The sequence below is a fragment of the Uranotaenia lowii genome, chromosome 2 (genome assembly GCF_029784155.1).
Source record: "Uranotaenia lowii strain MFRU-FL chromosome 2, ASM2978415v1, whole genome shotgun sequence".
Taxonomy (NCBI): domain Eukaryota; kingdom Metazoa; phylum Arthropoda; class Insecta; order Diptera; family Culicidae; genus Uranotaenia; species Uranotaenia lowii.
Window position 1 is genome coordinate 428,067,114 of NC_073692.1, and position 14,123 is coordinate 428,081,236.

The 14,123-nt window shown below is 39.2% G+C and overlaps 3 protein-coding genes across 4 annotated transcripts; 2 read left to right on the forward strand and 1 right to left on the reverse strand.

Annotated features, from left to right (window-relative positions):
* The first annotated feature begins 1,485 nt into the window (after positions 1-1,485).
* LOC129747611 (probable prefoldin subunit 6) lies at positions 1,486-2,322 on the forward strand. The gene is made up of 3 exons (XM_055741902.1): positions 1,486-1,699; positions 1,768-1,868; positions 1,947-2,322. Exons 1-3 carry the CDS (start codon positions 1,627-1,629, stop codon positions 2,154-2,156), a joined length of 384 nt encoding a protein of 127 aa, XP_055597877.1. The 5' UTR covers positions 1,486-1,626; the 3' UTR covers positions 2,157-2,322.
* Positions 2,323-4,273: 1,951 nt separating this feature from the next.
* On the forward strand, positions 4,274-6,837 carry LOC129747861 (GATOR complex protein NPRL3). Its single transcript, XM_055742236.1, has 3 exons — positions 4,274-4,628; positions 4,697-5,873; positions 5,947-6,837. The coding sequence occupies exons 1-3, from the start codon at positions 4,430-4,432 to the stop codon at positions 6,440-6,442; spliced, it is 1,872 nt and encodes a 623-aa protein (XP_055598211.1). The 5' UTR covers positions 4,274-4,429; the 3' UTR covers positions 6,443-6,837.
* On the reverse strand, positions 5,856-9,047 carry LOC129747862 (uncharacterized). 2 transcript variants are annotated; one of them, XM_055742238.1, is made up of 5 exons: positions 8,811-9,047; positions 7,548-7,676; positions 6,962-7,487; positions 6,532-6,899; positions 5,856-6,428 (listed from the first exon to the last, which is right to left on the reverse strand). In XM_055742238.1, the coding sequence occupies exons 1-4, from the start codon at positions 8,822-8,824 to the stop codon at positions 6,534-6,536; spliced, it is 1,035 nt and encodes a 344-aa protein (XP_055598213.1). In that variant the 5' UTR covers positions 8,825-9,047; the 3' UTR covers positions 5,856-6,428; positions 6,532-6,533. The 2 variants fall into 2 exon arrangements, with proteins under 2 accessions (XP_055598213.1, XP_055598212.1); XM_055742237.1 differs by lacking the exon at positions 5,856-6,428 and having other exon boundaries at positions 6,473-6,899.
* Positions 9,048-14,123: the final 5,076 nt, after the last annotated feature.

The following is a 14,123-nucleotide window of genomic DNA, read 5'->3' on the forward strand; positions in this document are numbered from 1 at the left end:
TGACGCGAATGAATGGATCGATGGATGAAGCTATTTTACAGAGAGATGTCGCCACCAGCGTGTAGAGCTGTCAAACCTCATGTCAAAGAAAACGAACTGCGTAACATTTCATATGGGCGAAACCAGCAGTTGGGTCTAATCGAAAAAAACGTATTTGAGATTTCCGAACATTTTAGAAATACCTATTAAAAAATCAAGCACTATTTCTTTAAAAACTTATGCTAATTATTCGATTATTGGTCATTGAATATCAGAAATAGTGCATTTTTTCAGTAAGTTTTTGATATTAATTGAAGGTTTTGCCCAATCTTGTTTTTTTTATTTCAGTTGTATCTGGAGGATTTCCTCATAAGATCGGTTGCTTTTTATCGATTTTGCAAATGCATACTTCATTTGTTCCTATATTACTCGAAAAACTAATAACATGCCATTTTACCGTGAGGATATGTAGGGTAAAAAAAGATAGCCCATCTTATGTGTTTATGTTATAAATTATTAATTTGGAATAATAGAATCTTAGTGCTTATAATTTAATTAACTAGCCCTTAATGACCATAATGACAAAAAATTTCTTTTAAAGATTCTTATATTTTGTTAACTATATACATAATTCCAATACGACCAACCCAAAAATCTGTCTTTTTATTGTACCGCCATCTGTTAGCAGCAATCAGTTTGTTTGAAAATGCGACAGATGGCATTGCTTTTTCCCTCTATCGGTAGAATAATTCAGAAGGCCCTTAAATTAATCCATTCTGAAGATGAACGCCTACTTCAATGAGAGGTTGTTGCTTTTCATAAGAGATTCTTATGGAAACAGTAAATCACTTTCTAATAAGAAAAATTCTCGATATTTCATGCTGAAAACATTCACTTTATTGTTTGCAAAATTTGTTCAAAATTAAATTCTTCATGGTCACCATCAGCAGCGCATCAACAGACGGCTCCATCAAAGTTTTTTTTGCCGCATCTTAATCTTCGACCTTTCGTTTTTTGCCGATCACCTTGCTGAAAAGTAAACAAATAATGTATTTTAGTTTACTAATATATTCAACGTTCACACCAAAAACATCAAATCGAACTTACCATTCCGGAGATAACAATAACATTTAACATTGAAGGAAAACTATAATAACTATAAACTGGCGATTGTTTCGTACTGTTAGATGATGAAAAAAAACTGATGCTATGAATGAATGTGTTCATCATTTTTTCACAATGCCGTTTCTTCTATTTTTCGTAAGAACATCGTATGAAAATTGAAAGAATTTCATAAGACTGTTATGAAAAATTAGTTTGGACGCAAAAAAGTGGTTCATAAGATGTATCTTATGAAATTTATAATAAGATTTCCTCTGAGTGTATGATAACCTGCCACTCAAAAATGAGTAAATATTCAGCAGTTTTTTGTTGTAAGTCCTACTAATTAGACTAGAAAGTGGGGTTCATCACCGACAGGGTATTTCAAAACGTCAAAATCATGCGTTTTATTTATTTTGAGCAAAAATTTTGAAAGTTTGTGAACTTCTCTCGGTTCCATATTTTTCCAATCGCGGTCATCGTTATAGGAACACGGTAATTTGTTTGTGGTATTTTCAACAGTCGGTTGAATTGAACTATTACAAAATGGATAAGGAAACGGCAGTCCTCCAGCGAAAATTGGAGTCGGAATTGAAAAATTACAAAGACGCCCAGAAAGGTTGTAGCATGCTAATTCTAGCCACAGATGGTCGAAACTAACCAATCAAAAATTGATACCTTTTTCAGAGTTCAACAAACTGGTCCAACAACAGCAACTTTTAGATGGGCAATATAATGAGAACAAAAACGTTCTGGAAGAACTGCAACTATTGAAACCAACAAATACGGTAGGAGCTGATAGAATTATTGTTTTTCGCTGATCACGGTTATGGAACCATGTGTTTCACAATCTTCTTTCTAAACAGGTTTACAAACTTTACGGTCCAGTTTTGGTGAAGCAAGAATTGGACGACTGCAAACAGAACGTTACCAAGCGGATCGAGTACATAAACAAAGAACTTAAAAAGTGCACCGATAACATTGCCAATTTGGAACAGAAACAGGACAAATATCGGGCCAACTTGCAGAAGCTGCAGCGCCAGTACCAGAGCCAGATAGCGCTCACCAAACCCTAATTGGCGCATCAAAGATCTTTTCCATTGTAATGTTAAAATTTCTTAAAACAGCCCAACAGCTTTTTCTGGCTTCCGATAGTCAAGCGAACAACCGTGTATTGCATTTTATTTATTACTAGAAATTTTGGTTCGATCATGCTTGAATAAAACTAACATGTCAGCGTCAGGTGTCTTTTTTTTCTTTCTTTTTTTATATAGGTCAAGTATCGACTAAACGAACGAAAGAACAGTTTGCTAGTTCACATATGAAATTTTCCATGGTGATGGATTTTTTTTTAGAAACATGAAGATCGAAGGAATGGAAGAACATGAGCCGTAAATATCCACAATATTATAAAGAGTCATATTTCATAGTATGTATGATTTTATTATTTAAAACAAAGAAAGTTAAGTCTGCATCGAGTTTATCCACACTTTCGCCACGCGTTCGAAAATTGATTTTTCGTGTTATGCATCGATTTTTTTTGTATAGATGTCAAATCACCTACCCATGCTTTTGCAAACTGTATTGTTTAATATACGAAGAACGCCACACTCGATAAAAAATCACTTTGAAAGAAAAATTAATTTATGAACGCGCCGTAATTGGTGGATCTTCGCCTTGGTTCCTTTACAAGCCGCGCATGTATCATATATAGTTTGCATAGTTTGAGGTTTGAGAGACATTGGGGATGAATAAACCAATTAGTTCAAAATCCCAAAAAAAAAGTTTGAGAGACATATCTCGAGACTGATCGCGATTTTTGGATTACGTGACAACGGTCGCGACCCACCACTCGCATATAAAAACGATTTCACATCAATAAGCTTGTTTTTGAAAGAACACATGAAAACAATGGTCGGATAATTTTTCTATGCTATGAGTACCGTGGACCTTTGTATGCCCTTATTCGTTTGTTAAGCAATTTCGACTGGTGCTCGCATACACCATGTATCGTTTTATCAGCCAAATTTTTTTTCCAGAAATCACACATCACAATTTCTAATGAATACTAATGAAAAAATTTATTGCAATTGCATGTGTTAGATGCGCCGCGCATAATGTTTTGAAATAAAGAAACAATTGGTTCTAAAAATTCAACGACTTCTTGTTATGGCGTTTAACCTCTGTGGTTTAACTTTTGAGCACTGATGGTCAGTGCTATGAGTTTTAATAAATATTGGAACAAAATAAACATGGTTTCAGTCTTCATAATTTTTTCAACATACTGCTGTTTAAATTTCGTCTGGGGCCATTCATGCCATTCCATGTGGACTTAAAAATGAGATTTTTGACCCCCTTCTCCCCCTCCGTGGACAAGTCAATACATTTGGCAAAACCCTACCTCCCTCCTCGGATGTCCACGTGGGCAGATTTGAATTTGTTTTTTTTTATCTAATTTGACAGTTAGAAAACCCTACTTTTTGCTTTTTTGTTATTGGAATGGCTGATTATGAAAAATACGAATAAGTATTTCCTGACCCTGATATAAAATAATTTTAAAAATTCTAAATTATCATATTTATCACTTGCAGGTACTACGTACCTACGGCATGTTCGTAAATTGATTTTCCTATCGAAGTGATTTTTTCTATTCGATGCTTACGTTCGTAAATTAAACGAACTGTATACAAAAGGTGATTTAAAAAAAAAATCTTTTTTTGAAATGGCTCATAAAAAAGGTGATTTAACATCTACCAAAAAAAAAGCGAAATTACGAACACGCCGTTACTCACTTACTGATTTATCCACACTTGCATACAGGTGGCTACTAAATATAATTGTTTAAACTTAAACTTTAATGTTTAGCAATTTTAAGATTTTGATTTAAACATCTTAATAATTTATACACCTTTAGAAAATATTTTGGAAATGTCCACGTGGACATGACCCAAAGCCCTACCCCCCTTTCCGTGGACTAGCGTGATTCCATACACTACCCCCCTCCGCTAAGTTGTCCACGTGGTATGTGAACCCTCTTCGTAATGAATAAAACTTCTATACGAATTTAACTTCTATTTCCAACTTTTTAAGCTATCAAGAAAATTCACTAAAATATGGTTCGATGGAGGGCTACTCAATAATAGATCATGTGAAACCAAAGCAGACGTTTGAGCAATTCAAAATTAGCGTGTAAATTAAGCGCATCACGAGTTGTTTTGATCAGGTGAGGCGGGTTTTGATTTACTTGCGTATCAACTTTCTGTTTTGCACACATAAGTAAAAGTTCTTATCAAAATCAATGTTGATTTATCAGTAAACGTTAGAAAAGTTAGCTTTCTTACCTCACGCCATGGAAGTGAATCCGCTCAGCATAATCCTGGTCAAGTCAGACAGCAAAGGGGACCGGCTGTTGTTTCGATACCCGTACAGCGTATCGCAGCAGTTTCAGACTAGTGTGGTTCCCAACCGGAAAACGCCGTACTCGATCCTAAACAACAGCGATGATGTCCTCCAAAATGCTCCACCCACGGTGACCAACATTTGCTTTGGTTAGCTTTACATGCTCTCTTATAATCTGATATGATAGGATATGAAATAAAAATAAATTCTATTACAGATCAACTATACGGAATATCGGATGATGTGCTGGCCACGCTGTTTGCAGTGAAGTCGGAGTTGTGCAATCAGAAGTTCGAGCTTAAAGTTAACGATGTTCGGTTCGTGTCGCATCCAACCCTAATGAAGGTCGACAACGAGGACCAGAAGAATGCTTCTTATTTTCGGATTAACATTGTTTTTGCCTTGCATGCTCAAGCGAGCTATTCGATAGTCAAATGCTACTACGAACTCAGTAAACGAATAGGAGTGGCTCTGTTGTATGAGGAGAGGCGAGCGGGTTATCTTTCGAATGAAATGAAGATCATGGTTTCGAGCATCGACGAGATGGCAGCCGCTGCGCAAGAGCTTGAATTCGGAAGTAATGGAAATATCAATGTGTTTGATAATATATTGAAGGATTGTACCTTGGCCCAGTTTATCAAGACAATTTATCACGATCTCTGTACGACCGGCCTTCTCAATGTGACTATGAATCAGTCAGTAACGCTTAGTTTTTGTCTACCACAGAAAGCACACCAGTTCCATAAAAAGGGTGTGGTCGTTGAACCAGAGGCCATCGATAAGTGTCTCCATGCACTGAAACCCTACCATGGGATGTTACTCTTGGTGGACCCCTCCGAATTATTGGATTGTGTGCCACCATCCGGTGCTCGTATGCTTTTGCAACTAATTGAGGCGTACAATCCACTGAAAAGTTTACAAAACATGGCTTCGGATGCCGACCTCATAATAGATCATGTTTATCAGCTGGTAGGTCATCTGGTATACTGGGCCAAGGCAACGATAATTTATCCACTTTGCGAAACCAATGTGTATGTGATAGCACCGGATGCACAACTTAACATTCATTCAAATTTATCGGATAAATTTTCAACCAAATTCCCTGGTGACGTGCTATTTGAAGTGATTAGCGATTTTTCGCTTCCAACGTCGATAGGGCATTTGACAACACCACTGCAGCATCCCGCCAGACAGGGTCGATTGGCTCAGATGGTTCTGTGGATGTTACAGCATCACCTTTTGATGCAATTACACACTTACGTTCAGTTCATTGCTTTCTACGATGATGGTGAAGAAATCGATTATATCGAAAATGGAACGATGGAAGACAAAGGAAAGGAGAACGGTATCTATCAGGCAGCACAACACGGACCAGCTATAACTAAAAACCAAACGTAAGTAAAATGCTTTTTACATGCGAATGCTTCTAATAATCAAAAAAAAAAAAAATAAATCGCCTTTTTTCAGCGTTTGTAGTTCCCTTCCTTGCACGTCTAGTCAACCCTTAGCGGTGCCGACAAATCGGAAGCACTCCCTGTCGGAGGATATATATCCGGACAGTCTAACGGCCACTAGTAACACCAGACCATCGTCAGCGAGTCATCGATCCAACATCAGTCATTCAAGTGTTGGCCAAACGGCGTCCAGTACGGATAACGACGAATCGATAGCTTCGATGGAAGACGAAGATAAAATCAAACGACTCTTATCGGCTTTTGATGAGTGTGATAGGAAGGCTGTGATGAAAATTCCCGCTGCATTGAACTCCGAAGATCTATCGCTGATGGTGCGGCTTTGGCAGGCAGGTTATTTCAAAGGCGAGCACCATCTGGAGGAAATAATGTACTTTGAAAACTTACGCCGGTCGCAGCTGTTACAGTTGGTGGACAAGTTTCGAGAGGTCCTCATTATTTATGAAACTGAAGATCCGGCAATCGCAAGTCTCTACACTGTAGCACAGTGATGAAATTCAATCGAAATCAAAACACATTAGTAACAATTGTGAAAAAAAAACTTTATTCGTTTAGGTAATGGTAGCAAAGAAAGCCCTACCTTCAAGCTCTAAAATCCGGTACACCTTCGAATGTACAGCCAGATCTTTGAATGATTTGTCTTGCGGCCCAGATGCCGCACTTGATACAAATATCGTAACTATGTCCTTGTACCAATTGTGCCAGGAAGCCACCGACAAAAGCATCACCAGCACCGTTCGTGTCCACTATCTGTGCCAGTTCCAGCTTCTCTACTGGAAATTCCTTCACAGACCCACCCCGAACTAGCAGGACCGGATCGCTACCTTGCGTTATGATAACAATTCGTTCTCGGGACTCGTTCTGTTTTGGCATTGCAGCAATTTTAAGCCCTATTTGCTTCAGATCTTCAGTTTCCATATTGTGCGTTTGAGCGAAGGCAAGCGTTTCCTTAAACAAAAAAAAAATTATTTTCCTATTGAACATTCAATAAGTGCGTTTCTGTTACTTACGGTTTCATTACCAAATAAAATATCAATGTAGGGAAACACTTGCTCCAGATTGCCGTTGAAAAATTGAGGAATAAACGGTGCGCTTAGGTTCATCATGAACAGTTTATCCCGGGACAGGGCATTTTTAGCCACGGTGAGAATACTTTCGACACTAACGGTAAGGAAAAATCCAGAAATGTAGAAAAATTCTGCATTTTTCAGGAATTTTTCGTTTTCTGGTGTTTTCAAGTGATCGATTGTAAAATTATTGGCAGCGGCCAAATTGGCACATAGACTCCGCTGCGTTCCAGTGATGAGGACGGCGCATGTTCCCGTTGGGGTTTCCTTGCAGTACTGATACTGAACATTGACTCCATCACCGGTGGCTTTTTCCGACAGAATTTCCGAATACTTGTCCTTACCCACGCACCCGAAAAAGACGGCAACTTTAGGACGCTGCAGAACCCATTGGGCTACTCGAAATGAGTTTTGCACACTACCGCCAGCAATGTATTCGGCGTTGCACTTATCAACCAGTTCCTTGTAGCTAGTGATGGATTAAAATATTATAATGATGAATGGACACATAAGAACAGAAATCTCTTACATGGGCATGTGCTTGTCCTCGGCCAAAATTGCGTTGTTTGGCAGCATGTCATACTTGGCAAGAAAAGCATCATCGACCGTGGCCGAAATGTCCAGTAGGGGATTACCACATCCCAGTAATAGGCCGTCTCTATAGAATTAGGAAAAAAAAATATGTAGAGATAGATTATTTAACCCTGACCCTTGGGTCACGGTGTTTGGTGATTGTTGGGCACTTTTGTGCTAATTTATCTCCAGCACTGATTCGTTAGTTGAGATGTTTTATTTATTTATTGCTTGCTCAGCTGCTGATGAGCGGCTGCTTAGCCGATTTAGGAAATGTGTTATCATCCAGCTCTCTCAGATCGCAAGTCTTTCAAACGCAAATTAGGAATCGTTCCTAGTCTGTGTAAAAAGTTATACCAACTTTGGGGTTGCAAAGACAGATTAAGTGGAACTGTGTTTTTAAATTTTGATAGACAGCTTCAGACTGTATGACCACTAACGTTTATAATAAGGTGATTCGGTTTTAGGGGAATATTTTTTTTTATTGATTTGTTTATTACAAAGAGTTGATGGAATATTATTCAGATAAATGATGAAAAATAAACAATTTTAACTTGGTGGGTGGGATGGGAAGAGACTCAAAGGAAGTGCATAAGTTAAATAAGTAGAATCATTTTGAGAAGTCTATTTGAGTCAACAAATAAATAAAGTTGTCCTTTTTATTAAAAGGAAAAACAACACGTTTTCAAATCACACTTTTAACATTAGTGACTGTTTGAATCAAATGATAAGCGAATATTATGTGCATGTATTTGATTTTGTAGGGGGAAAACGGATCAGTAGGTACCGCCAAAACCCCTTGAATATCACATATGATTAGTTAGCCTGATTCTATTTTATTGTTCGAATGAAATTATTCATCATTCGAATTATTGTATGAATAATCAAAAGAAAAAAAAAAACCTTCTGGGACTCCTATGTTTCAATTTGCTCGACTATTGAAGTTATCTCGTAGATATTATAAGATCGAGCAAGTTGATCGTTATGCCCCTTTTTAACGATATCAGGAGCTTCAATAGATTAACTAAATTTTTAAAATTGATAATAGGTACCTATCTATGTACGAATCCTTCCTACCGCTGCCTGTACGTATTAGCAAGAGCAAAAATCAAGTGCTATCAATCTCGTTAGGTTGATCTTGCGTCTCAAGCAACAATTGACATCACTCGAGGTTATGAAATAGAGATTAGCGCAAAGTGAAATACGGTTGTGATCTTACCTTAAATTTGCCATCCTCCGGTTAGATCGTACCGAAACTGTACCGTGTCAACCAATTTTAATTCACTGGGCCGATACTTACGGAATTCTTTTGAGGATACTCGTGGCTGAGTAAGGACTGACTCTCGGATAGAATGGAAATCCCGCACAGCAGCCAGGAGGAACTGATCCGGAGCAAGTGAAATGCTGTACACACGACGAACGACCCACCACGATGAACTGTTCACAACATTCGACCGTCTTCCGTCGAGCGGGAGCGAAGAAAGAGCGCAGCAAAATATTAGAAACACGCTACGCTGATAAACCACAACAGGGCTTGAAAAGGAACCCAAATCGAAAGCAGTTTTTGCAAAATAAAAATTGATATTCTACATTTTCACTTTTTTCACAAAGCTTGAACTTCAAACACGATAATTATTATTTTAGGACAAAGTTCCAAACTTCGACCCTGTGCGCAAACAAAATAACCTCAATTATTTGATTCACTAAATAATACTAATGCTGACATCCGGCAACACGGTTTGTTAAAGTTCGGTCGAACCCAAGACTGCGTTGCTTTTTAAAGAGTTTTTTCTCGGTGAAACGGATAATTTAAAGCGTGTGAAGTGGATAGTTTGTTGCCCGGAATTCCAGTTCTTCCGTATTCGGTGGAGAAGTATCGTTTCGTGATCTTTCCGGATAGTTATCTGGATTTCTAATCGTTGATTTTCAAGTCAGCCCCACGAGGGCTATCAGTCAGCTTTTATACCAGTTGTTATACTACTTGATTGGAAACTTGCATACAACATCACTTAAAGTGTAGAGAGAGAGGAGTCGGATCAGCTGATGGCTGACATCTCAGATCCCCCCGATGGGGGATCCAGAGTACCTAGGTGGATGCTTGGGCCAGATGACTTGGGTGAAATGCGAACATTACTTATGCAAGCTGTGAAAGAGAATGACGACGACACGAAAGAACCCAGACTTCCATCAAAACCCTTTTTAATAGCCCAAACGGTTCAACTGACGATTGGTTATGAAGAAGCCAAGAGAGTTCAAGCCACAAAGGAGGCTAGGGGCGCTAAGTATATCCTAAGGACAGACTCGAAACGAATTATGGAACAACTTCTAAGCATCAAATCTCTGGTAGATGGCACTTCAGTAGAAATCATCCCTCATCCCACATTAAGCTATGTTCAAGGAGTAATTTTCGATATTGATACGATTGATGAAAAAGAACAATTCATTCTCGAACAGCTTCAACCTCAAGGTGTCACAAAGGTTAAAAGAATTACCAAGAAAGGAGAAGGCTCGTCAAGGGTCAACACCCCTCTCCTAATATTAACCTTTCAACGAACAGTGCGACCAGATTTTATTTATGTAGGATTGCTCCGTGTAAAAGTTCGTGCTTTTTACCCGTCGCCGTTATTGTGTTTCAAATGCGCTGATTATGGCCACGGAAAAGACAAATGTCCCGCCAAAACACCCGTTTGTCTAACATGCTCCGGAAACCATGAAATCGATAAAACACAATGCGAAAGGTCACCATTCTGCAAGAACTGCAATGGAGATCACGCTCCCATTGCTAGAACATGTCCCAAATACAAAGAGGAAGAGAAAATTATCAAAATCAAAGTAGATCGAGGCATATCTTTTGGAGAAGCTAGAGCCCTAATCCGTGAAGCCAACCAAGGTACCTCCTTTTCAAGCTTAGTTCAATAACGTCTATCGCAAAACACTGACGAAAAGGACAAAATTATTCAAATGCTACGTGATGAACTACTGGCAGTACGAACTGAACTTAAATCTCTTAAGGAATCTTTAGTTGATCAAACAACAACTCAAAAATCAACTCCAGTCGATTCCAGACTAACTGACTCTTTTAACACACAAAATTCAAACTCAAACAAACAAATGGGACGAAGTAGCAATCCAGACTCTTCTTGCAATTCTAATAACAGTAAAGAACCGAATAATCCCTCGCAAAGACTCTCGAGAATAGACGGCTACCCAAAAAGTAAATCTGAAATCCTCATGCGTAGCAGAAGTCAAAAACGACTGATAAGTCCTCCAAAACCTGAAAAATCTTTAAAAAAGGGTAAAACTATGAACTCTAAACAATCATCAGCATCTCCCCCTATGGAATTCTAATGGCTAACTTCGATAAACTTGAATCTGGTAACAACAATCGCCTGTACCCGGACCATGATACGGATTTTTATATTAGCAACCATCCATCAATTATCAACCAAGAATTGAACTTGGAAAGATTCCCGAATGCAGTCACAACAAGCTCAAACGCAGTCACGCCTACTGCTTGTAGATCCTGCATCAATCTTGATGCAAAAAACAACGTACCACGAACACCTATCGAATCCGATAACCAAGCCCACCACCCGACAATATCGCTTCCGGAAACTCGACAAATATCGATGACTACCACCGAAGAGGGTACCCAATCTTTGTTCGATGAATCCAGACCAAGAACGAGAAACCAATTCTCTCAGGCAAGTATCTCTCAATTTATTGTCTCCGATAGACTGACTGGCCTTGATTATTCCCCAGCCACAGATATACAACAACATCGCTTATCGGAAGAACCCGCTGTAGAAATATTTCGAAACGATTATAATGATGAAATCGTGTCATATCCTGTGGAGGTTCAGGACACCCACTGTAGCCAGCGGGTCCATCCTACACCAGTTCCAGACGTCGGTCACTCAACATCATCCACCTTGTCTTTCGGTGCAAGGCTCGATGACAACTGGGGGCTCGAAACCAGATCTAACATGTCCACACCAGACCACAACGCTTCGTTGAAACATCGTATAGCCATTCAATGGAACATGAATGGATTCTTCAACAATCTAAGTGACTTGGTTTTGCTCACCAACTTCAATCCCCCAACTGTACTTGCTATTCAGGAAACCCATCTCCGGCCAAATGCAGAAGGAAGCTTAGTCAACACATTACGGAACCAATACACTTGGAAAACCTCAGCAAAAAACAACATTTATCAGTCCATCGCTCTAGGAGTCCTTACAACCGAGCTCCATCATCAGATTCATTTGGACACTCCTTTCTTAGCACTGGCAACAAAAATCGAAGGTAAATTGCCCTGCACAGTTGTTAACATCTACGTAACTAACGAACCACATCCGAGCTTTGAAAGTGACTTCTCTGACCTGGTTAACCAACTCGAAGCACCTTTCTTAATTCTGGGAGATTTTAACGCCCATCACAGGAATTGGGGCTGTGACCGAGATGATCCCAGAAGTAAAGCTATAGTCCGTGTATGTGAGCAACACGACTTGTTTGTAATGAATGACGGTGGTACAACCTTTTCAAGAGGCAGCACATCGACAGCAATCGACTTATCGATATGTTCAAGCGATATGATAGGAAAAATAAACTGGTTTTTACACGATGATCCTCGAGGCAGTGACCATCACCCAATTGAAATTATTGGTAATAAAAGCTTTCCTCAAACAGGTAGACGACCGCGATGGCAATTAGACCGAGCTAACTGGGTTGATTATGAAGCCGAACTATTGGCACTTGTAGATCGAGACACTCAGTATTCACCTAGCCAGATTGGCAACTTCATCCTTGAAGCGGCAAATAAATCCATACCAAGAACTTCGGCCAAACCAGGTCCACGTTCAGTTCCATGGTGGAATGTGGATGTAAAACTAGCCATCAAAGAACGTAGGAAAGCTTTGAGAGCCTGGAAACGTGTTTCCCCTGATGATCCCAATCGAGATGCTTATCTGGAAAACTGGTGTACTGCAAGACAATCATGTCGCCGCATTATTAAAGAAGCCAAACGGGATTCATGGTTAGAATTTCTAGATGGAATATCACCACGATCATCACCGCAAGAAGTGTGGCGTCGAGTTAACTCGTTACGAGGACATAGAAGATTAAACGGCTTCACGCTAACTGTCGATGAAAAAATAACTGATAACCCTACAAAAATAAGCAATGAACTTGGCCGTTATTTTTGTCAAATTTCTTCCACTGAAATGTACCCTTCCGCGTTTATTAGTAAGAAAAGTTTGATGGAAGAGCGTGAAATAACATTCAATCAAACTTTGACATCACCTAGGCAACGATACAATGATCCCTTCTCTATGGCTGAACTATTGTATGCCTTAGACAATGTTAAAAGCAAGTCTTGTGGTCCAGACGAAGTGGCATATCCCATGATAAAGCGTCTACCGCTACGAATTAAACAGGCTCTTCTTGACGGATACAATATGCTTTGGGAAACCGGATGCTTCCCTGAAGAATGGCGCAGGAGTATTATCGTTCCTATACCAAAAGTATCTAACAACACAAAAACGCCATCAAGCTTTCGTCCTATCAGCCTAACAAGTTGTATGTCTAAAATTCTTGAACGAATGGTGAATAGGAGGCTCGTAACGCACCTGGAAAGCAATAATTTACTTGACCAACGACAATATGCTTTTAGAAAAGGGAAAGGAACTGGTGTATATTTCGCGGATCTAGCTAATATTTTAGAAAAAGCATCTAAAGATAATATGCACGTTGATATGGCCGCTTTAGACCTTTCGAAGGCCTATAACAGAGTCTGGAGGCACGGCATACTCTGTCAATTGCAAAAATGGAATCTACAAGGTAATCTCCCAACCTTCATAAAGTCTTTTCTAGGTAAAAGAATTTTTCAAGTATCTGTGGGAAGCACACTCTCCGAAGAATTCATCGAAGAAAATGGGGTTCCACAAGGCTCCGTCCTAGCAGTAACGCTATTTTTAATCGCAATGCAAAATATTTTTACGATCATCCCCAAGAATGTGAATGCGCTTGTATATGCAGACGATATAGTACTAGATGTTGCAGGGAAAACACCTGGTCGTGTGAGGATTACCCTGCAAGCAGCAATAAGGAGTATCGCACGATGGTGTACATCCGTAGGATTTCAAATGGCACCTGAAAAATGTTCAATGACGCTGTTGGGGATCGGAATGGACTAAGTACTAGTGTTTTCGTAGCAGTATAGCAGCTCAAACTGAAATTGTATATTTTTAATTACAAATGAGTTCACAATTGGTTTCATTTTACTAATCGTACTTACAATTTGCTAGTACTTATTTTATGCCTCTGATTTTGAACTTCACGCCTCACCAGACCGACCGATGGTTTTAAGAAGTTATTGATCGTTGTTGTTGTAAGATATAGGTAATTTGCTTGAAAGCCCCTGATAATACGAGCTCTTCAAAACACTTTCGATTGCGAGGATTGTACTGCATAGGCTTCAAACCATTTAGTAGGCGGCGCGACGAATTGATTTGCCCTTCTACTGCTGATTTGT

Bases quoted from the DNA above. Each gene is read 5' to 3' on its own strand.
- LOC129747611 (XM_055741902.1), top strand. From the start codon at position 1,627: ATGGATAAGGAAACGGCAGTCCTCCAGCGAAAATTGGAGTCGGAATTG. The intron at 1,700-1,767 runs GTTGTAGCATGC...TACCTTTTTCAG, and splicing joins TTACAAAGACGCCCAGAAAG to AGTTCAACAAACTGGTCCAA. The intron at 1,869-1,946 runs GTAGGAGCTGAT...CTTTCTAAACAG, and splicing joins TATTGAAACCAACAAATACG to GTTTACAAACTTTACGGTCC.
- LOC129747861 (XM_055742236.1), top strand. From the start codon at position 4,430: ATGGAAGTGAATCCGCTCAGCATAATCCTGGTCAAGTCAGACAGCAAA. The intron at 4,629-4,696 runs GTTAGCTTTACA...ATTCTATTACAG, and splicing joins GGTGACCAACATTTGCTTTG to ATCAACTATACGGAATATCG. The intron at 5,874-5,946 runs GTAAGTAAAATG...GCCTTTTTTCAG, and splicing joins GCTATAACTAAAAACCAAAC to CGTTTGTAGTTCCCTTCCTT.
- LOC129747862 (XM_055742238.1), bottom strand. The intron at 7,488-7,547 runs GTAAGAGATTTC...ATCCATCACTAG, and splicing joins GAGGACAAGCACATGCCCAT to CTACAAGGAACTGGTTGATA. The intron at 6,900-6,961 runs GTAAGTAACAGA...TTTTTGTTTAAG, and splicing joins TTTTATTTGGTAATGAAACC to GAAACGCTTGCCTTCGCTCA.